Here is a 21,698-nt window from a genome sequence, read left to right as displayed (position 1 = left end):
ACTAGAGTCTTTTTGATAATATCAAGCAAGTTACACAAATAATACCAGTTATCCAGGTTTACGGACGTGGTGAACGGAATTTAGCTACATGACCCAGTTGCTTCAGATAGTGTTCCAATATTGTTTATTATTCCTTTCTTGTCATAAGAATTTATTAAAGTAGATTGTGTGTTTGACAGTTCTGGGCAAGATCAAGACTTAAAAGGTGAAGGCACAGCATTGCCTTTAAGATACATATAAACCAATTGAAGCGACCTTCCATACTCAGAACATACTCCTAAGGAACTGGTATTCTACTATAGAACTATTGTGACTAGTAATAGAAGAAAATGTAGCATTGCTGTAGAGAAAGTGGCTAAGGTAGTTGCTGAGGGCAGGGAGAGGGAAGAAGAGATGTGATGTGGGGGCATTTTTGGGCAATTAAAAAAAAGATAAAAAATAAAGGAAAAAAAAAGAACCAAATATGAGAGAAGTACTGATGGAGAAAATAAAGGAGTTAGGTTAGTGTGGGGATAGGTTATATAGAAGGGAGTTTGTAACTGGACATGAAAAAAGGACAGTATTTTGATTGGCCCAAAGACCATGGAGAGAATACTCAGGCTGAGTGTGGGGAGGGGATGGGTCCTGGGTACAGGTGGCTGCTAGGTAACAGGGGGGCTGGTGGTTTGGTATAGAGGAGTTCCTCAGTGGAAACAGTGAAAGGTGAGTTGAGATAGGTAAAATGAAACAAGCTTACAGATCACCTTGATAACTATGTTAACTTTTCACCTTACTTTTTCTCAGAGACCTAGCCAGTTAGTGCTGTACTTGAATACAGAGACATTCTAAAGAGCATCAGAATCATTAGATAAAATACAGATTGGAAGTACTAACTTTGAGGAAGACATTTAACTGGTTTACTTTGATAATTTTTTTCCTATCCAAAGACAGTTAATTCAATTCAAATAGGTTAATAAGCCTGGTCTCAACAGGTCACAAAGTATAAAGAAAAGCCATTTAACATTTAGGGACTTGGTTATCTTTCTAGCAACAAACACTTTAAGGGGGCACATCGAGGAAGACTGGTCTTCATCTGAAGTAACTTTGACCATTTAAAATCTGTTCTCTCTCTTCTGAGAAGATGTGTGCCTCTTGAGTCCTCCATTTTCCCTAATATTTCTCTCCCTTGACCTTCCATTCTGATACTAAGCTAGCTGATGGTTTGTGGAGTCAGTCATGGTTAAAGTATCTCTCTCTTTATTAAGTTATAAGGCAAATGAAAGAAATATACTAACAATTTATTCAGGATTGTCAGGGATTGCCTACAAGACATTTGAGATTGTTATAGGGAAATGTCAACTCTTCATGTTCTAAGGGTAAAAGAAAGGATGTGTAAAATCTTTTCTTTTCTTTTATTTTTTTAATTTTCTTTTATTTTATTTTATTTATTTTCTATTATTGGAAAGTCTTCATTAGTGCATCATTTAGTATATAAGGCAAAATCGTTGGGACTAAATGGAAGATTACCGCATTGATTCTGTTCTGGAAATATTGCTCCCTAACTTATGTATTCTAGTAGATGTTTACTTGATTGAAATTTTATTTTTTAATGTTAGCTTTTAGGCATTCTCTGTTATTTAACATGATCCCAAGATGTAACTCTCTAAAGAAAAAGGGATGGCACATTATTTTAATAGCTTTTATTGTTTTTGTTTCTAGCATATTCTACTAAGCTGAACAAATTTCCTGTATTTAATATTAATGATGACTTGAATGATCTGTGTACCAGTGCAGTGAGCCCAAATACTACCAAAGCCACGCGATATGCCCTCAATGTGTGGCGATACTGGTGCATGACCAACGGGCTCAAAGATCACACAGACATCACTAAGGTAAGGAACTCTTGGGTTCACTTCTTTTAGCCAACTTCATTCAACATCTTTTAAGCATGGCGCTAAGCATTGTGAGAAACACAGAATAATTGATTTCTGCCAAGGGAAACTTTGAAAGAACATGAAATAGGAAGAAATATCCACAGTAGAAGACAGAACTTAGTAAGTGCTCTATGAATTTATAGGTCAGAAATGCCTGAAAACTCAGGTGTAAAAGTTAATTTCAGGTTGGTGATACTAGAAGAGGGGATTGATATTTAAGCTGGATTTTGAGAGGAAGGTAGAATTTCAATAGATTTAAATGAGGAAAATGACATGGGAAAGAGTAAAATTTGGAAGGATAGGCTCACTTCCTACAGCAGAAGCTTTGTATATGTGAATTTGGACTATAAAGCCAGATTTTGATCACCCTTAAGTCCCAACCTAAAATATTGTGAACATTGGGAAAACACTGAAGTTTTTTTTAGCAGGAAGGAGCATAATAAGAGTAGTATTTCAGGAAGTTAATTGGAAGTGATGAGTAAAAAGTTATTTAATGTTCTTGGTTCTCATTTTCCCCATATGTTAAAATGAGCTCTTAAGATCTCTTCTAACTTGAAATGTTTAAGGTTTATGAATGAAAGGAAAAGTTCTTAGACATGTGGAACAATAGAACAGAAAGATTTAGTATTTTGATTTAGAAATATTGTCTCTAAATCAGACCAGTGTCAAAGCAGATGTGTTAATTAAGCAGTTGGGAATGTGGGACTTAAAACACAGGTAAAATGTTAATGTTGGGAGTATAGATTTAAAAGCCTTATTAATAGGTGTTATAATTGAATTGAAACCATTAGAATGGATGAAGTCTCAGAGTTGTATATATTGTGTTTAGGGCATCAATAAGAGATAAATTAGGAATTCCATGTTTCTACTTCTGGCTGCATGGTGCACTAGATACTGTGAGGGGCCTTCCTGCTGCATTTGCAGAAAGAAAGGGAAACATCCACAGGATGCCCTTTCCCCTCTCCACCAAAAAAAGTAGAGTTGAAACTGGAACAGTGAACAGTAAGTACATATGAAAGGCAGGATTCTTCCTGAAGGCAAATGTTGGTAACATTTAAAAAAGGAAAGGGATAGGTAGATGAACTAAAGAATCCATCATTAAGGAAAGGGGCCTAAAGAGGATCTAGGTCAGTAGCATCATATGGTTCCTAACAGAATCAATATTAATAATCTCTGAAGGGAAATATCCAGAATTTAGGTGCTCAAGTTTTTTGTATGTTAAGATCAACTAAATATGGGCTCCTTAAAAAAAAAAAAAAAAAAATCACCAGCCACTCAATGAAATGAACCACCATGAGTGAGGAAGAGTAGAAACAACAAACAGATTTAGATACCAAGGCTTTAAATAGTAGGTTATAGGCTATTTATGAAGAAAAGGAATCATCAAAATGAGAAATAAGATAATAATTAAAATGATCTATTAGATTTCAAAATAAATAGAAATTTCCCCTTCTGGTCATGAGGGAATAAAAAGGTACAGAATTACCCATCTACTGTAACTATTAGACAACTAAACATAATGTATGAAACAACTTTTTTCAGATAGCACAGGACTGTGATCCTAAGAAAGGGGAAATAACTGAGAAGAGTGCTACCATTTCTCATACTTTCTGCTTAGAGACAATTTCTGGATTGAAGTAAAGGGAGTGGAGCACAAACAGGAAGTCTCTCTGAGTTGAGGGGTTACAGAGATGAGAATTCAGGGAATCTGAGAGTGCTAGAAAGAAGTTCCAACATTCAGTAAAGAAATATAACAAAATCCAGAATTCAACATCCCATCAAATATTACTAGACACAGAAAGAAGCAGTAACATGTGATCCATATCCAAGAGAAAAATCAGTTAAGTTTTCCACTTCCAGCCAATTTGGAGAGCCAGATTTATTGTCTTGCCTGAAACAACCAAAAACAAAAAAAACAAAAACACAAAAACCAGGTAAAAATATATAAACAATGATTTGCAAGGCACTGCACATCAGGCAACGATGGGCATTGCTCTCTAAGGAACAGGAAACAAATGAGGTGAGCCTTACGAGTGGCCCAGCTTGCTACCTTGAGAGTTTCCAGGCTATGGTACAGGAAAGGGTAACCCAGGCAGATCCCAGCAGACTTATTGAGTTGAGGAAATGAAACTGAGAGTTCAGAGAGATCAATGTGGCTAGAGTTTTCATGACAGGAAATGCTGCAGCTAGAGAGAACTCCAGAGATCTGAAGATGCTCTCCTTGAATATTCAGGTGAATACTGATTTGCATATGCATGAGAGTCAACCACCTGAGGCTAGGAAAGACCACCTGAAAGGATTAGAAGTAACAGTACCTGGCACTCCCCCAAAACTGAGAATAATACCCATTCCCACTAGCCAGCCTTGATAAACCTCAGAACTCATGGGGCTGGAATACACGAAAAATTGTGCCTTAGATGTGGGCAGTAATTAACTTAGACTAGATGCTGCTGTAATTCGACTCAATAAATCTTAAAAACAAAACCCATAAGGATCAAACTATTTCTAAGTAACTTAACTACATCTGCAAACAAAGCTTAAGATTATGTATAGGAATACAAAAATAGTAGAAGCCAATGAATAAAATTCACAATGTCTGACTTCTAAACAAAAATTACTAGGCATGCAATGAAGCAGGAAAATACATCCTTAAAGAATGAATCAATCAAAACCTACCCAGAACTGACAGAGATAGTAGAAATTAGCAGAAAAGGACATTCAAACAGTTGCTACAACTATATTCAATAAGTTTGAAAAGTTAAGTAGCAAAATGTAAGAGATATAAAAAGGTCCAAATTGAATTTACAGAGATAAAACAGTAAGGTATGAGATGAATACAGTGTATAAGCATATTAAATATTAGTGAAGACTAATATGAACTTGAAGATATAACAAATAGTAACTGTCCATAATGAAACACAGAGAGAAAAGACAATTAAAAATTATGGTAGTAGTGACATCAACAAAATGGCAGAGTAAGTAATTTCAAGGGCCTGTCCCTCCACAGGAACAGCAAAACAAAACAAAACAAAAAACACACAATCTGTCAGAGTCAACTTTACAGATCTCTGGAAAATAGTCTAAGGTTTACAACAACCAAGCAACCACTAAGTCAAAAAAAAAAAAAAGAAAAGGCAAGTTAAAGATGGCAGGAGAGCTTTGTAGCATTTTTTTACTTGCCCTCTCACCAGCCCCCTCTCCAGCTCACTGGCAGTCTTGAAGATAGCAGCCTGCATTCCCAATGGGAAACCAATGCCTTGGCCCTGGAGGGAGCAGACCTTTTTCACAACGAACTATATGTGTCTGTTTTGATTGGTATGAGGCCTACCTGAAAGACTGATGCAAGCCATTCACCTTTGTTTCACCTATCTCAGAACTCTCTTGGGGCAGAAAAGCAGCAATGTGGAGAGCATTCCTCAAAAACATCAAAAGGCAAATGAATAATCCACTGCTGCTTGGAGCAAAAGATTACAATTGAGTCTAATCATAGGCATGACAAAAGCCTGGGAGGAAAAACTGGGGAGAAAGATTTATTTAGGGAAGTAGGACATTGAAAAAACTCCTGTGTATACCACAGAATTTAGAAAGCCATGAGCATGCCCAGGATAGGACACATACTCAGAAAAGAACTGAGAAGACCCTAAGTCTTCACCTCTGGCTGATCTTTAGGCTCAGTACAAGCAGGAAGTGGAAGTTAAGACAGAGTCATAAATGGTCTGGCTAAAGCATTGAAGGCTGTCCCATCACAGTGCCAATCTACAAAAACTGGAGAGTCCTTTTTCCTTTTCTTTCTTTTTTTGTTTTTCCCCATTTTCCCTTTTTTTCTTTTTCTTTCTTTCTTTTTTCTCTTTTGGCTCCAGGCATTCAAAGGAATCTCTGCCAACACACCAGCTGACTGCACACTAAAGAAACAAAGCCTTCAGAAACACACAACAAGAAATACAGTCTTTATAAAAAAGTTTAGAAAAGTAATTAAACAAACAAAATGTACAGCAAGCAACCAAAAAAAGCCCTGATGAGGGGAAAGAATCTGGGTTCCAGTTACCACATTTTAGTATTTAAAGTATTCACTTATCAACAAAAAATTATGAAGCATGCAAAAAAATAAGAAACTACGGCCCTGTCACAAGTGAAATCAACAGAAACTGACTGAGAAGTAGACATTGGACTTGGTAGGCAAAGACTTTAAATCAACTTTCTTAAATACGCTCAAAGAGCTAAAGAAAGCCATGGACAAAGAGTTAAAGGAAACCAAGAGAAGGATATCTCAATGAATATCAAATATAAATATAGAGACATTATTAAAAGGAGCCAAATAGAAATTCTGGTGCTGAAAATAAGTACAATAATTGAAATGAAAATTTCACCAGGGTGCTTCAGAGGTAATCACCGGACATTGTAAATCCTCACAGGGCCTACATGATGGAATAGAGGAGAGTATGGGCCATGATGTGAACCAATGTATATGAGGTGCAGAGGTGCCCAAAGATGTACTTACCAAATCCAATGGATGTGTCATGATGATGGGAACGAGTGTTGTTGGGGGGGGGGGAGAGGGGGGGTGGGGGGGTGGGGTTGAATGGGACCTCACATATATATTTTTAATGTAATATTATTACAAAGTCAATAAAAAATAAAAAAATTAAAAAAAAAAAAAAAAAAAAAAAGAAAATTTCACCAGGGGATTTCAGCAGCAGATTTGAGCAGGCAGAAGAATCAATGAACTAGAAGATAGGTCAATTGAAAGTATTCAAACACACAGAGAACAGACAACTAGGGCAGGTGGGCGGGGGGTGGGGGGAAGGGGAGAGAAATAAATAAATAAGTATTTTTTTTTAAAAAAGAAAGTATCCAGTTTGAAGAGCAGAGAGAAAAACAAGTGATGAAAAAGGAGCAGAGTGTAAAAGATCTGTGAGACAGCATCAAGTGCACCAACGTGCATACAATAGGAATCCAAGGAGAAAAGGAGAGAGAGAAAATGGCAGAAAATATTTGAAGAAATAATGGCCAAAAACTTCCCAAATTTGATGAGACATGTATCTGCATATCCAAAAATCTCAACTAATTCCAAGAAAGATAAATTCAAAGAGATCCACACCAAGACATAATGTAATCAAACTTTAGTAAGACAAAGACAAAGAATCTTCTTTTTCCCACAATCATGTCATCAAGCCTCAGGAATACTAACCATGATTTCTTCAATATCATCAAATATTTCTTCAGATTTCCCTGATACTGGTTTGGATCAGGATTACAGAAGTCTGTCAATGGGATAAAAAGTACATATATGTTATTCTTCTACTTTCATTGTGTACTTTCCAGGAAGATAGAATCTTGAAAATAGCCAGAAGCAACTCATCACATGGAAAGGATCAGCAATAGGATTAACAGCCAGCTTTTCAGAAGAAACCATGGAAGCCAAAAACAGTTGAATAAAATATTTAAAGTGCTGAAAAGAAAATACTGTCACTGAATTCTGTTATGGGAAAGCTATCCTTCACAATTGAATGAGAAATTAAGACATTCCCAGATTTTTAAAAGCTGAGGAGTTCATTATTAGTAGATCGACCCACAAGAAATGCTAAAGGGAGGACTTCAGACAGAAATGAAAAAACACTAGAAAGTAACTCAAAGCCATACAATGAAATTTATTTAATGGTAAATTAACTACAAAAGTAAATAGAAAAGCCAGTGTTATTGTATTTTGGGTTTGTAACTTCTCTTCTTTTTCCTATTGATTTAAAAGACAAATGCATAAAACAATAATTACTAATGTATATTAGTTAACACAGCTAATATTATCATTTTTGGTAAGGATATGGAGCAAAAAGAATATTAATCACTCCTCGTGAGGCTGTATATTGATACTACTACTTTGGAACACAGCTTAGAACTATTTTTTAGAGTTGAACATAATCATATGCAAACTCAGCAGTTCTACTTGGTACCAACTCCAGAGGAAGTCTTTCACATGAGCACCAAAAGATTTGTAAGTAACATTATTCATAATAACAAAAACTGGATACAGCCCAAATATTCATGATCAAGAGAATATATAAACAAATAGTGGTATATTCAAACAATGGAATATTATATAATACTGAAAATAAACATGACAGGCACCCACAACAATACTAAGTCACAGAAATATAATTTTAAGTGGAAAAAGCAAGTTGCATTCTGGACAATAAATATGACATTATTGGAATAATTGGAAATTTGAATATGAACTATGGATTAGTTAAGGACACTTTATCAGTGTTAAACTTTCTCTTTTTTATATATCTGTACCATAGTTAAGAGAATGTCCTTGTTCTTAGGAAATACACACTAAAATATTTATTGATAAAGGCATCTGTCTGTCTGCCACTTACTCTCAAAGTAAAAAAAAAAAAAAAAATGTAAGCAGAAAGAGCCAGAAAGAGAGTATGTGTTTATAGAGCAGATGGGGCAAAAATGAAATAGTTTATTAAACTTGGCAAACAATATACAAGAATTCTTTATCCCCTTTTTTGTATTTGTTTCTAAATTTGAAATTGAATCAGAATAAAAACTCATATATAAAAGGTGAGTTCTAAAAATGTACACATAATATCCTATTTTACAAAGTTAAAAACCAAGCAAAACTTGACAATACATTATTTAGTTATACACACATATGTGATACAACCGGGAAAAAAACTAATGATAAAAAATTTTAGGATAATTTCTTCAGTGGGAGTTTAGGAGGCAGAGCAGTTGAATAAAAGATAAGTATACAAACCAATATTAATAATGTTTTAGCTCTTCTGGTGGGTTTGTAGATGTTGGTTTTATTATTTTGTTTCATAACATGTTATCTATATATTTTTGATATATAATACTCAAAGAATACTTCGAAAGTAAGTGATAGTTTTTAAATTCTGGATTCTTTAGCAACTCTCAGGGCTAAGTGGATGGTCAAGAGATCAAGATATTTGTCTTAATTCCTTTCTTTTCTCCATCAGCACTCTTGACCTTATGGGACTAGGAGAGCCCCCTAGTTCATGGCTGTCTGTTAGAGGGCCAAAAACCAAGCGTTATCCCTCACTTGGCAGAATTATTCCACTTAGGAGAAATGTAATAACTAATGGCTGAATAGGCATCTCCCACTCTTCTTTCCAAGGTTACAAGTTAGACAACCTGCTCTTGATGCATTAGGAGCCCTGCAGTTTCTTCTGTGTCTCCAGAGTTCGTTTTATATTTAATCATACTAGCAGCTGTCATTTATTGAGATCCCACTCTGTTCCAGGTACTGTGTTAGGCACTGTAAATTGTTTGACTTAATCCTCACAGCAGCCCTGCTATGCAAGGCTCAAGAAACCTTAGTCTTAGAACAAAGGGAAATTTTTTAACCCATGGCCTCCAATATTTCATAATTATTGTGATATCTCTAAAGCCTCTTGTTTCTCTGACTTTGTACATGAGGTTGTCAAAAAGAACTTACTTATTACCAACCATGCCCACCACCTTCATTCCCAACTTACCTTAACTATTCCAGGCCAGAGTCTTCCAGACTCTGAGAAACCATGATGAAGGCAATGGTCTATTACTGGGAACCTATACATTTCCATGGAAGAATCCATGAAAGAGTCTCATTTTGCAATACCCTCTACAACTTAGGTAACATCTTCATCCTGGCTGGTGAAACTTTCTCAACTATCTGATAGAATGTGCCTTAACCTCACTTCTACTAATAGTTTCTTAATTGGCCCTTGTGTTATCAAGAGGAATATGAGTGAGGGAAAAGATATATCTCAGTAGACTACTCACATGGGCCATTCAAATTAAATAACTTTAATAATATATTCTGAAGAAAGAGACCAGTACATTAAGGAATTAGCCAATATATAGTGAAAAAGAAGAATTGTGGCATTGAGACCCATCCTCTTTAATCTCACTCTCTTAGTCTCAGTGTAAGATATTTTCAGTCTAGATCTGTCTCTAAAGATCTATAAAGCTGGCAGCAGACAAGAGAGTAAACTACTCTTGACCATGGTTTGTCAGATGCTGAGGCTTAAATTTAGTTATTTGTTCAAGGGACTTCAAATATCATCTAAGAGTGATGGAAATATTTTGGAACTAGGTAGAGGTGATGGTTGCCCAACACTGAATGTACTAAATGCCTCTGAATTGTTCATTTTAAAATGGTTAATTTTATATCATGTAAATTTCACATCAATAATTTTTTAAAATTAAAACAAGAAAATTCCATTTAAATAAGCAGAATATTCACGGCAGGTCTTATTCTGTGATCAGGATGTGGTCTATTATATTATTTTCCCCTACAACTTGTCATCAGAAATATGATCCAATGATCCATCTCTCCCAGGGTTGCTTTCTCATTGGCTTATTTATACTGAGGTTTGCACCTTAGAACATGGAGCATCTTCAAAGTCAATATCTTTCTAAATAAAGTAAAATTTGGTAACTGTAAAAATGAAATCATTTGTGTGTTAGCAATGGTTAGTTCAAGGTTCATTTTGTTTTCCTATAAGAGTACTTGCAGTTTATAGTAAGAATTTTCTCTATTTTCTTCATCTCCCTAGACAAGATTATCACAAAGAGGAATTTGAGGAATTCCTCAAAAGTAACTCTTAGATTTACTAGTTTATAACCTGTCTCTTTCAATTGTTAAAGATGATTGTATAGCTCCAGAACTTTGAAATTTGCCAAATGAGTCATTTCCCCCGCCCCCCCCCTTAATTCTTTCCTTTCCCCTGTGGAGTCCTTTGTCACATAACCCAACCTCTTACTTCTCTTGGGCCAATTTTTTTTTAAGATTTATTTTTAATTTATTTCCCCTCCTTTCCCCCCTCCTCACTGTCTGTTCTCTGTGTCCATTCGCTATGTGTTCTTCTGTGTCTGCTTGTCTTCTCATTAGGCAGCTCCAGGAACCAGTCCTGGGACCTTCCAGAGTGGGAGAGAGGTAATCACTCTCTTGCGCCACTTCAGCTCCCTGTTCTGCTATGTCTTCTTGTTTTCTGTCCTCTGTGTCTCTTGTTGTGTCATTTTGCTGCGCCAGCTCTCTGCGTTGGCTGGCACTCCTGCACAGGGCAGCTTTCCCACGCGTAATGGCATTCTCACGCAGGGTGGCGCTCCTTTGTGGGCCAGCTTGCCCTCACCAGGAGGCCCTGGGCATCCAACCCTGGACCATGGTAGATGGGAGCCTAGTTGGTTGAGCCACATCCGTTTCCCTGTTTGGTCATTTTTACATCAGCATAGCCAAGTTTGTAATCTGTGATGGATCTTGAACATAGTAAATCAATTCAGAGTTGTCAATGAAGGAAAGTGGTTTCATTCAATGACAGATTGAGGACCTTGGTGACCAACCAAAACTCTGTCAGAGAAAACTTTAAGGAGGCAGTCAACATGGACCAGACTGAACTATCTTTTATGCACAAAAATGTAAATTTTTTTTACTTTTGTCCAGGAATTGCTCTCAGTGTGATTTTATTTTGAATCTCATGGTATTCTGTGGAAATCAATAAAAGTTTCTGCATCCTAAGCCAACTTGGTTCTCCAGACTCCAAGGTTACTTCATTGATTTAGTCCACATTTATCAGCTCATTAAATACCAATGATATCAGATCGTCTTGTATTTGACAAAGACCAAGTCATGAATGAGATTTAGCTCTTGCCTTTAGAGAGCTTTTGGTCCACTCTGACAGACAGACATATAAGTAGATAAAAGGCTTTGAAATATGGAAAAGAAGGTAATAAAAATTTAAATTAAGTTCTGAGCAATCCCAGATGAGAGAGTAAAGTTGCTTGGAAATGCTAGAGGAGCTATTATGTAGAAAGCAGAATTTAAACTAGATCTGGAAGAATGAATAGAGATTATCCAGATAGAGAAGATTGGCAGTAAAAGCACTCTAGGCAGAGGAAGTAGCATGTGAAAAGTCTTAGAAGCATGAAGAGTTCTTGTGGTTTCTGGGAATGGTGAAAAGTTCGATGAGGCTAGAAAATAGAGTACAAATTGAATAAAAGATCAGGCTAAAAAAATAGGCTGTGTTTCAGTGTCTATTTCTGTGTAACAAACCATCCCAAAACTTAGTGGCCTAAAGCAATACTCATTTTATTTGTTCATGATTCAGCGGGTTAGCATTTTGGACTCCGCCAGATGGTTCTTCTACTGGTCTCATTTGGGGTACTTATGTGGATGTTAAATAGGAGACAACTTACCTCTGCTCCACATATTCCTATGCTCCAACAGGCTAACAATGGGCTCCCTCACATGGCAGCACCATGTACTAAGAATTCAGGGAAAACCTATAAGGCCTTTCTTGAGGCTTAAGCTTGGAATTCATACATTGTCTCTTCTGCTGAATTCTATTGGTTAAAATAAGTCACATGGCCAGCCCAGATTCAAGGGGTGGGAAAATAGATGAACCTTTTGATCGGAGAAGAAACAAAGTTGCGTTTGCAAAAGGGAGTGTGTAAAGGAATGGGAGGAATTGTTACGGTTATCTTTGCAGACAATCTACCATAATATGGAAGCAGATTGTGAAGATACAACTTCAAGGTGAAGAGTCTGAAATTCATCCTAAGGGCAACGGGAAGCTGTCAGGAATTTTTTTTTTTAAGAGCTCAAGTAATATATACGATATTCTGCTCAGCACCTCTTGTCTAGGAACTGTCCCTCTCCTGCAGTCCTCATGGTTACTTCAAATGCCAACATGTTAGTACAGTGGACCACCTTTTGATCAGTTGTTTGGATCAAGTGTGGGCCAATCAGAATCTTCTGTTTGGATTTTTTTCTATTAAAAGGGAGAACTGGTCTCTTGCCAATGCCTGAAGCTGTAAGATATAAACCATGGAAAGTGCTAAGTGGATATGTTTTCAGCTATATGGAAAAAGCCAGTCTGCACAGAGAAGCAGAGATGAGAGATCAGAGAGGCCTGTTGGTCTTGGAGTCCACTAGTTCAGACATCCCATTTTGCTGAGGCTTGTTTGAGTTAGTTCTATCTCTTGCAACAAATACAGAGAGGGTATCAGCTGCAAGTAGGGAGCTGTAAATGATAACATAGAAGTCTGAAACCACTGAGTTTGGATATAATGATTATTGGGAAGTTTTTAGTTGGTTATGGCTGGTATATAATAGGAAAGCTAATGCTTTTGATATTTTTCATACAGCTACTCTACTCTTCCTGATAGATGTTCATTTAGATCTCTTATATTAATATTTTCTAGACCAACAATCATATTATCAGAAAACAATTATATTTTTTCTTTTTACTTCTAAACACACATAGGTATGCATACACACGCGCGAGCGCACACACACACACCATTTCTTCTTTTTGTCTTGTTAGGACCTCCAGAACAGTATTATATAATAATAGTGATATTCAGCATGTTCATCCTGCTCCTAGCTTTATAAGAAGGATTCTAATGTTTTTGTTTCAGGCATTATTATGGCACTTTTCTTTAAAATACTCTTCATCTTAATAAGATTTTTTTTTCCAATCTAAATTTACTTAGAGTTTTAAAAAAAATTTAAAGAGATAAGTCATTTTTACAAATGATTTTTCAGCATTTATTAAGATTCTTATTATTTTTCTCCTGAATGTATGTGTAAACCAAGTATATTAAAATATTTCTTAAGATTAAATCATCCTTATACTCTTCAAAAATTCCTGCCTGTTTTGATGTAGTATTGCTTTACTATAGCTCTGAATTTGATTTGATAACACAGATAGTCCCTGTTTGGCACAGCACATGGTAACTGAGATGAATGCATATCAGAGTCAACTCCTAGGGCATACCAGAGATACCCCCTCACTGTACTATGCCAGTGTGCGGTGTGCATGTGTTTAAGTTAGCAGGGTATTGCGTAAAACAAAGACTGCCTGTATTTTACCTAGGGATATTCATTTACTTTGTGTTTTGGTGCAGTATTGGTCAAATATGGTTAGAATAAAAACAAAGAACCTCTCTTTTTCCATGTCCCAAAAATGTTTAGATACAAAAGAAAAAATGAATCAACTCCTTAAATGTTAGAAAGTCGTCTCTTTAGGAGCAATACATCTTTGGCAATCATTTCATTATCTTCTCTTGTTTGGGCTATTCAGATATTTTACCTCTTAACAAATCAACTTCAGCAATTTCTATTTTTCTAGAAAATTGTTCAGGTTATCTAGATGTTCAAATTAATATGCACAAAGCATGTAATATCCTTGCATATCCTTTACTCTCTTCCTTTCCTGTTGTTATAGTCTTTCTTCTGTCTGGTGGTATTTACGTCTACACTTCCTTTCCTTCTCTTTGTCTTTCTCTTGCTCTCTTTGGGTCAGACCTAGTATATGTTTGTCAACTCTATAGGTCTTTTCAAATATTACATATTTTCATCCTTTATCGCAATTGATCTCTAATTCATTAATTTATGCTTTAATTTTTTTATTCACTCCATTAGTTTTAAGTTAGATTTATTTTTTCTAGATTTTTGAGTTGAGTAATAAATTTGCCTATTTTCAATAAAGTCTTTTAACAGTCATCCAAGACTATGACATTACCTGTGTGTTTTTAACAACATCCCATACATTTTTTAAGATTAAGCAACCAGATAGTTTATTGCAAAACAAAAGTAAAAAGTGCACAATCAAGATATGAGTGTGAGTGATCTTACTAGTGAAGAGGTGCATCCAGTGACTTGGGGCCAGAGTTTTAAGTGTGGGTGAAACAGGAAGGTTCTAGCTTGTAGATTCAGTTGGTAGGAAAGGGGTTCCAATCTGTTCAGTTCCCACCAGTTGAGCAGAACAAGATGTTTTCTCTTATTTTCTGAGTTTCACATGCCAATAGCTCATGCTTGGCTGCCCACAGTGCTTTTTGTTGCCCCCAAGATATTGTGCTCACTGTCATCATCCCCACCCCCAGTCCTCTATTCTGACCTGCCTCAACTTCTCCCTCAGAGAGTTTTAGCCCTTATTCTTAAGGGATGCTGAGGATGGGAGGTCTCTTCTGTAACTGCTTCCTGCTGGTTAGGATCAGTAGTCCCTGCCTGACAAGGTATAAAACTCTCTGGCTATTCTGTTGGGTTGGGGGTATTCCTGGGGTAGCTGTGGGCACTGGCTGGAATCTGCACAGGAACATTAGCTTGTCTTGGAAGACTTGTAATCTGGAAGAGATAAATTTAGTTAGAATTTTGAAGATACATGATCCTACTAAGAGGATAAAAAAGAGGGTGGTAAGTGGCCCTAAAAAGGGGGCCATCCATGACAGACCGGACCATGGGAGTAAGAAGGATCAGGTACCTCCAGAGACCACATCCTCCCGAAGATGAAGGGCTTGATCTTGTAGGTTTTGAATGCTGTCTAGATCTGTTCCAGAGTGGTTTACAGAAGCAGGTTCCTCTTTGTGCTGCTGTTAATGTATTTAGGGCTCTGTGATTTTGCAGCACCAAAGTTGTCTAAGGATTTCTAAGATGCAGTTAGTTTCTTCTATGCTGTTGGCTAACTCTAAGGAGAGATTGTGGTAGACCTCCTGGGTTTGGTATAAACTGCCGATCCCAGTTCCCACAGGAGTGGTGATGCCTAAGACAGTTAGGAATGGTTAGCAAATGGCCTTGATCTAGATTTTCCATCACCTCCTACTACGAGGCACAACTGATATAAGGAGTCTGGAGTGGCAGGCTAGGACCAAGTAGGTGATTCCCATATCAACTGAGAAATTAACAGTACTGCCTGCCACATTGGGGCCATCCAAGTTTCCTCCTTGTTGATGGTTTGCAGTGTTGTCCAAGGAGCCATGCTTGGCCCTGGGCCCCTTCAGTCCTCCTTAGCTGTGGTGAGCAGTGCATTCCTGGGCCCAGTACCCATCCCTTCTGACCTGGGGCAGAGCCCAGGCACATCTCAGCGGCAAGGAAACTTGGGCAGTCATGTTTCCAGTGGCCACCCTCTCCCATTTGAAGCAGGTTCCTGCTGACGTGGAGCCTGGGTTCAGGTGGCTCCAAAGTGACAGGGTGACTTTAATGGCAGTAGTTAAAAGGTGAGTCCTTTGCCTGTCCCTCCTTACCTGTTCCTTCTTAGCAGTGAGATCACAATTGCTGAAAACTGAAAAGGCTGTTTCTAAAAGTGTATTCATGGAGGTCCGAGGACCCATGGAAAATTTTTGTAGCTTCCTAGAATATCTGGGAAAGCTTGGCTAATAAAATGAATTCCCTGGAGGATTTGTCCTTCCCTAGAGTCAGGATCTACCAGAGTGTATTTTTTCATTTCTTTTACCAACCTTATTTGAAACAAGGCTGGGTTCTTGTCCTTCTCCTGAATAATTTCCCTAAGTTTCTTATAATTGACCAGTTTGCTAGTATGCCTCCAGATCTGCCCGTCCCCTCTGATAGCTCCACCCAGAGGCCACATCTGGGACCACTGTTGCCCCTACCACATACCAGTGAGGTTGTTGGGTGGCCAGTCTATCGGCATGTCCTTGTGACTTGGACCAGATGTGGCGCTTTTCCTCTGGAGTGCAGCAAGTTGTGAAAATAATGTGCTTATCACCCCATGTCAGTTCTGGAACTCAGTAAATTTAGTAGGGTCTTCAGAGAATTGACCTGTTTTCTTGCATTGTGCCAAATCAGTCATGGAAAAGGGGACATGCACCCTGATGGTTTCTGCATACCCACTGGCCACTTGTCTTATTCTAGGAGGATGGAATGAGGCTCCACTCGGGTGTGACCTGCCTGACTGGGCTCCAGGCTGTACGGAGTGGGTCGAAAGGGGCTTCCAGATCCGGGATGGGGTCATAATGGGGTAGGATACTAAGAAGAGGGTCATCTAAAATGTCTTTTTCCTTTTTGGAAAAGGGCATTCCGTCAGCTCCAGATTTTTTCCCTGTGCATAGCACAATTGATAAGAATGCTGCAGGCTCTTCCTACGATAAAGAATCATGAAAAGCTGAACATAGGAAATTTCTAGCCTTTTTCCTTCCCTCTTCCACAGGAGGTCTAACTGGAGTATGCATCCCATACATTTTGATGTATAATGTTTTCAGTTGGGTTCATTTTTTAAAAATTTATTTCATTTATTTATACCCCCCCTTGCCGCTTGCTTGCTGTCTGCTCTCTGCATCCATTCACTGCGCTGCCTTTTGTGTCTGCTTGTCTCCCCTTGTTGCATCATCTTGCTATGCCAACCCTCCACAGGCATGGGCTGTCAGCTCTCCACAGGCATGGGCTCTCAGCTCTCTGTGGGCACGGGCCAGTTTGCCGTCACAAGGAGGCCTTGAGAAGTGAACCCAGGGCCTCCCATATGGCAGACGGGAGCCCAATTGGTTGAGCCACATCTGCTTCCCAGTTGGGTTCATTTTCCTGTTTAAAGATAGATTTATTTATTTATTTATTTGTCCATTCGCTGCGTGTTTTTTTTTTCTCTGTGTCTGCTTGTCTCCCTTTGTTGTGTCATCTTGCTTGGGTCAGTTCTCTGCAGCACATGGGCTGTCAGCTCTCCACGGCACACCAGCCAGCTTGCCTTCACAAGGAGGCCCCAAGACGCAAACCCAGGGCCTTCCATATGGTGGACAGGAGCCCAACCGATTGAGCCACAGCCGCTTCCCTGGGTTCATTTTTAATCTGGAATTCAGTTTGTTTTTTAATTTTTTCTTTGACCCAAGAACTAGTAGAAGAATCAATGTTACTTGTACAATTTCTACTTAATTTTTTTAAATCAAGATTTTCTTTTTGTCCTAGAAGGTGTTTCTGGCCTGAATAGATGGTGCAAGACCTGGTTATCGCTTTATAGCTCCAACTTTAAAGTGAGCAGTCTTACCATCCAGACCTCCTTCTCCTCCCACCATAGCCAAATAAGGGGTTCTCTCTCTTACTGTTAGTAAAATTACTAAGCTTTTCATATCCTTCAGACAAGCATTGATATTTACAAATCATGGCTCATTAAGCCAGAGATATTTCAGGCCTAGCCAGATAAATACAAATGAAATTTTGAATTAACCTGCTACACAAAATGAGCATGACAGAAGTTTTCCTCCACCAGCAGTGCCAAGCAGTGTGGGCTGATGTTAAGGAAACTAATGCTGGAGTTGATTCAGATTTTGAGAAGTTTAACTCAAGAGTCCTTCAGAAAGGATTGTTGAATTTTATTGAAAGAGGAAATGAAATAATTTTCTTGAAAGGAAAAGGAAAGGCTTTTCAGCCAAAAAAGTGGAAGTTACAAGGCCAATAATAATTTATGCATATGTATTTAGACACACACACATATGCTCATTACTATTCACATACACTACTTTTTAAGCGATTTACAACAATACTTTGAAAAAGTATTGTTTTATTATGTCCCATTTGCAGATTGAAACACTTGAGATATAAAGAGATTTAGTAGAGACAACTACGGAACCTAACTCTTCCAGCTTCAAGTTCACTGTTGGTTCCTTTAGAGGTTGCAAAATGTCTTACCCAGAATATAGCCTCTTGTGAGGATTAGGAGAAGGAAGGAGGGGTCTGGCAATTTGGGCGTCCTCAAATGTATAATCTCAGTGTTTGTCTCATTTGAGATCCCTGCAGTGAAGTTGAACGAGCTGCTCGAGAACTTTTATGTCACCGTTAAGAAGAGTGACGGCTCAGACTTCCTGGCCACCTCGCTCCATGCCATTCGCCGAGGCCTGGACCGCATCCTGAAGAATGCAGGTGTGGGTTTTTCCATCACCAGCAGTACCTTCAGTTCTTCCACCAAGAAACTCAAGGAGAAGCTGTGGGTTCTGAGTAAGGCAGGGATGTCAGGGGCCCGTTCTCGCAACATCATCTACTTCTCCCTTTCAGATGAGGAGGAGATGTGGCAGGCAGGGTGTCTAGGGGATGACAGCCCTATCACCCTTCTGTCCACTGTGGTCAAGTACAACAGCCAATACCTGAACATGCGGACGCTGCAGGAGCATGCAGACCTGATGTATGGTGACATCGAGCTGCTTAAAGACCCACAGAACCAGCCCTATTTTGCCCGGACAGACAGTGTAAAGCGGGAGAGTCGGAGTGGTTCCACCAGAGTGTGTCATGGGAAAATCTACCATGAGCATTCAAGGGGACACAAACAGTGTCCCTACTGCCTCCTCTACAAGTACATGTACATCCACCGGCCGCCCACCCAAATGGAAGCCAAGTCTCCCTTCTACCTTACTGCCAGGAAGGAGGCCACAGACATGGACAGTGTGTGGTATGAGGAGCAGAGGATGGGACTGCGGTCTCTTCGGGGAATTGTCCCAAATTTAGCCAAGAAGGTCAAGCTGGAAAACTGTGAGAACTTCACCTTCGTCTCGTTTACTCAGGTCTCCAGGAGGCTTGGCTCCCACAGCTGCTGCCAGTGAGTCTTCCCTGGTCCAGGCGCCTGCCCTGCTCACCCTGAAGTGCAAGAGCCCACTCAGGAGGCCAAGGCCAGGGTCCGCAGCAGCCCCAAGCTCTGAGGAGGCACAGCTAACAGTGACTGCATGGTCAGGCTGGTCTCTGTCAGCGAGGCCTGTGGTTCCATTGACTTTGGGTTTATTTTCTAAGGGAAAGTAGATGAATCTGAATAATTAGGGTGTTTCATCCAAATGTGCATCACCTTTGTTAAATTATAGAGTCTAACACAATGTAGAATTGCTACATACACAAGAGTGAAGAAAATCATTATATCTAGTGCCTTTTTAGCACAGGTTTTCTCAAAAAAAGATAAAAAATAAAGAAAACTGGTTAAGTAGTCATTAAAAAAAAAACAAAAAACCTCCCAGTAGCCTAGTAGCTTTAGAATGTTATGAAGAATATACACTTTGTTGAATCTCACTCATAACAAGGGAATAGAGAGAGGCAGACAAGTTAACTCCTTCCAGGAAAAACTTGCACTCGACACTCCTTTCTATGGATAAGTTGGTTCTGCAGATCAAGCAGCCTTGCTCGATGGAAGATCCCAGAGCTACTCTCAGTCATGCTGGGAGGGAGGCAGGGGGCTGCTCCAGTTGCTCTCTGCAGTGGGAGGAGCTCGATCTCTGCTGTCAATGGAGACAATTTTATGAAAAAACAAATAATTCACCAGAAGAGTGTTCATGAAGACAAGGTTTCCAGTGAACTAGATGGTTTGTACCATGAATTTCCAGTGTAAGAGTAGCTTGGAAAAGTGATCTGTGATCGAAATGTGAAAACCTCCTGAAGCAGAAGTGCCTACGTTTTCTTTCTCAGCACCATGCGAAAACTATTTTCATTTGAACATTTTTTAGAATTTTTTAATCTATTTTTTGTGCCATCCAGTTGTCTGTCAGTACATAGCACTGGATCTGTAAAGCAACAAATGGTAATTTTCAGACGTAAGCAGAAACGTCTAACAAAACAAGCCACAAAGAAATCAAATCCCAAAATGTGTTTATTACTGAGCCTTGAAATATTTTTGTCAAAATATGACTTTTTCAGTCATAATAGGTGTGCTTGGGACACAATAATTTGTGCATCCTACCAGGTAAGTGAACCCAGCAGAAGGACAGAGGTATAAAATGAAAGCATGATGATAGGCTTTTAATGCAGTTTGAAACAATTTCACTCAGGCAAAATTCAACCTGATCACATCTTATTTAAACATAAGCAGAATTTTCTCATTTTAACTGTGCTAAATACAACAATTGAAAAAGAAGCCCAATGATGCTAATTAATAGTAACAACTTCTGGGGTCTTTATTTTGTATTTGAGGAAACAACTGCTCTAACCTTATATGATTACATTCCTCTATATGCTCTCAAATCCCAAATTAAAATTCTAATACCAATTCATTTTGCAGGAGTTCTAAAATCAATCCTATTTCTTTTTCAAAAAATTATTTTAGTATTCATTTTAATTAATCATTTGTAAAAAATCACTCATTGGTCATGGGAATATATAATACTTCTTTGCCAGAGAAGACTCAACCAATGCTGCCTTAAGGTTTAATGTTGTTCCCTTTTTAGTTACTGCACATTTATAATTGTGTTTACTAGTTGATCTTCCCTGAGTATAGATTAATTTTGGTATGTTTCATCTGTATATAAATAGCACATAATATTTAATAATCACTGTTATGACTTGATATTGCATATTTTCTATTGTAGTTTCCTGTTGTGATTTTAGGGACTTGATTAAAAAGACACACTAAACATTATGCACAGTTTCTTTTAGTTTGCTAAATACCCAAAGGATATTTTGTTTGTGCAAAGCAGATGGCCATTTTTCTTGTCAGTTCTGTACTGAAACCGAAATATAACCTATGTGAACTGTTTGGCAGAGCCTTGCAGCCTAATTAAATAAAACGTCCATTTTTGTTTCAAATAAATTTAATGAACATTTTCAAGAAGAAACTGACATTAGGAATGACTGAATTTTTATCAGATTTTAACACATTTTCCAAAGTAGCAATAACTCATCCAGAGGTTGTAATCTTTCTGTTGATAGTGGCATTTCATCAGCTGAATAACCATCTCTGCCTCAGATTTGTTTCTCATCGTGTATTTTATGTACTATAAGTCCCCAGAATTCTGAAGTGCATGATTATGCCAAGATAATACAAAATCAGGAGGGTGAGTCTTTCAGTGATGTCTGATCCAAGTGCGGTGGTACACCATGCACCACACGAAGTACTTTCTCTATTATGTATTTGCGGGTGTATGTGTGTATGCACACACACACATTCTCACACACACTTGAGATTTATATCTGATAATGGCTGGCAAATCTGCTAAAATGGCATCCAGTCCTCAGAGGATCTTGAGGGGAGGCCACAGTAGCTAATTCTGCCCACTCAGAATCTAGCAGGCTACCCATTGGAAGTT

The 21,698-nt window shown here is 38.3% G+C and overlaps 1 protein-coding gene across 2 annotated transcripts in view; it reads left to right on the top strand.

Annotated features, from left to right (window-relative positions):
- The window catches only part of SNX30 (sorting nexin family member 30), a 389,251-nt gene that overhangs the window by 156,744 nt on the left and 210,809 nt on the right, over positions 1 to 21,698 (top strand). Inside the window, exons 3-4 of one of the 2 annotated variants that reach the window (XM_058302533.2) lie at positions 1,699 to 1,871; positions 18,432 to 21,231. In XM_058302533.2, coding sequence (XP_058158516.1) covers positions 1,699 to 1,871; positions 18,432 to 19,238 — 980 coding nt within the window. In that variant the 3' untranslated portion in view covers positions 19,239 to 21,231. Of the gene's footprint in view, positions 1 to 1,698; positions 1,872 to 18,431; positions 21,232 to 21,698 lie in introns of those variants that run through there. The other variant, XM_058302531.2, reaches the window with a different exon arrangement.

This window comes from Dasypus novemcinctus, chromosome 8 (assembly GCF_030445035.2).
Source record: "Dasypus novemcinctus isolate mDasNov1 chromosome 8, mDasNov1.1.hap2, whole genome shotgun sequence".
Taxonomy (NCBI): Eukaryota; Metazoa; Chordata; class Mammalia; order Cingulata; family Dasypodidae; genus Dasypus; species Dasypus novemcinctus.
Note: the sequence above shows the minus strand (reverse complement) of the source record. Positions and strands in the feature narration are given on the sequence as shown.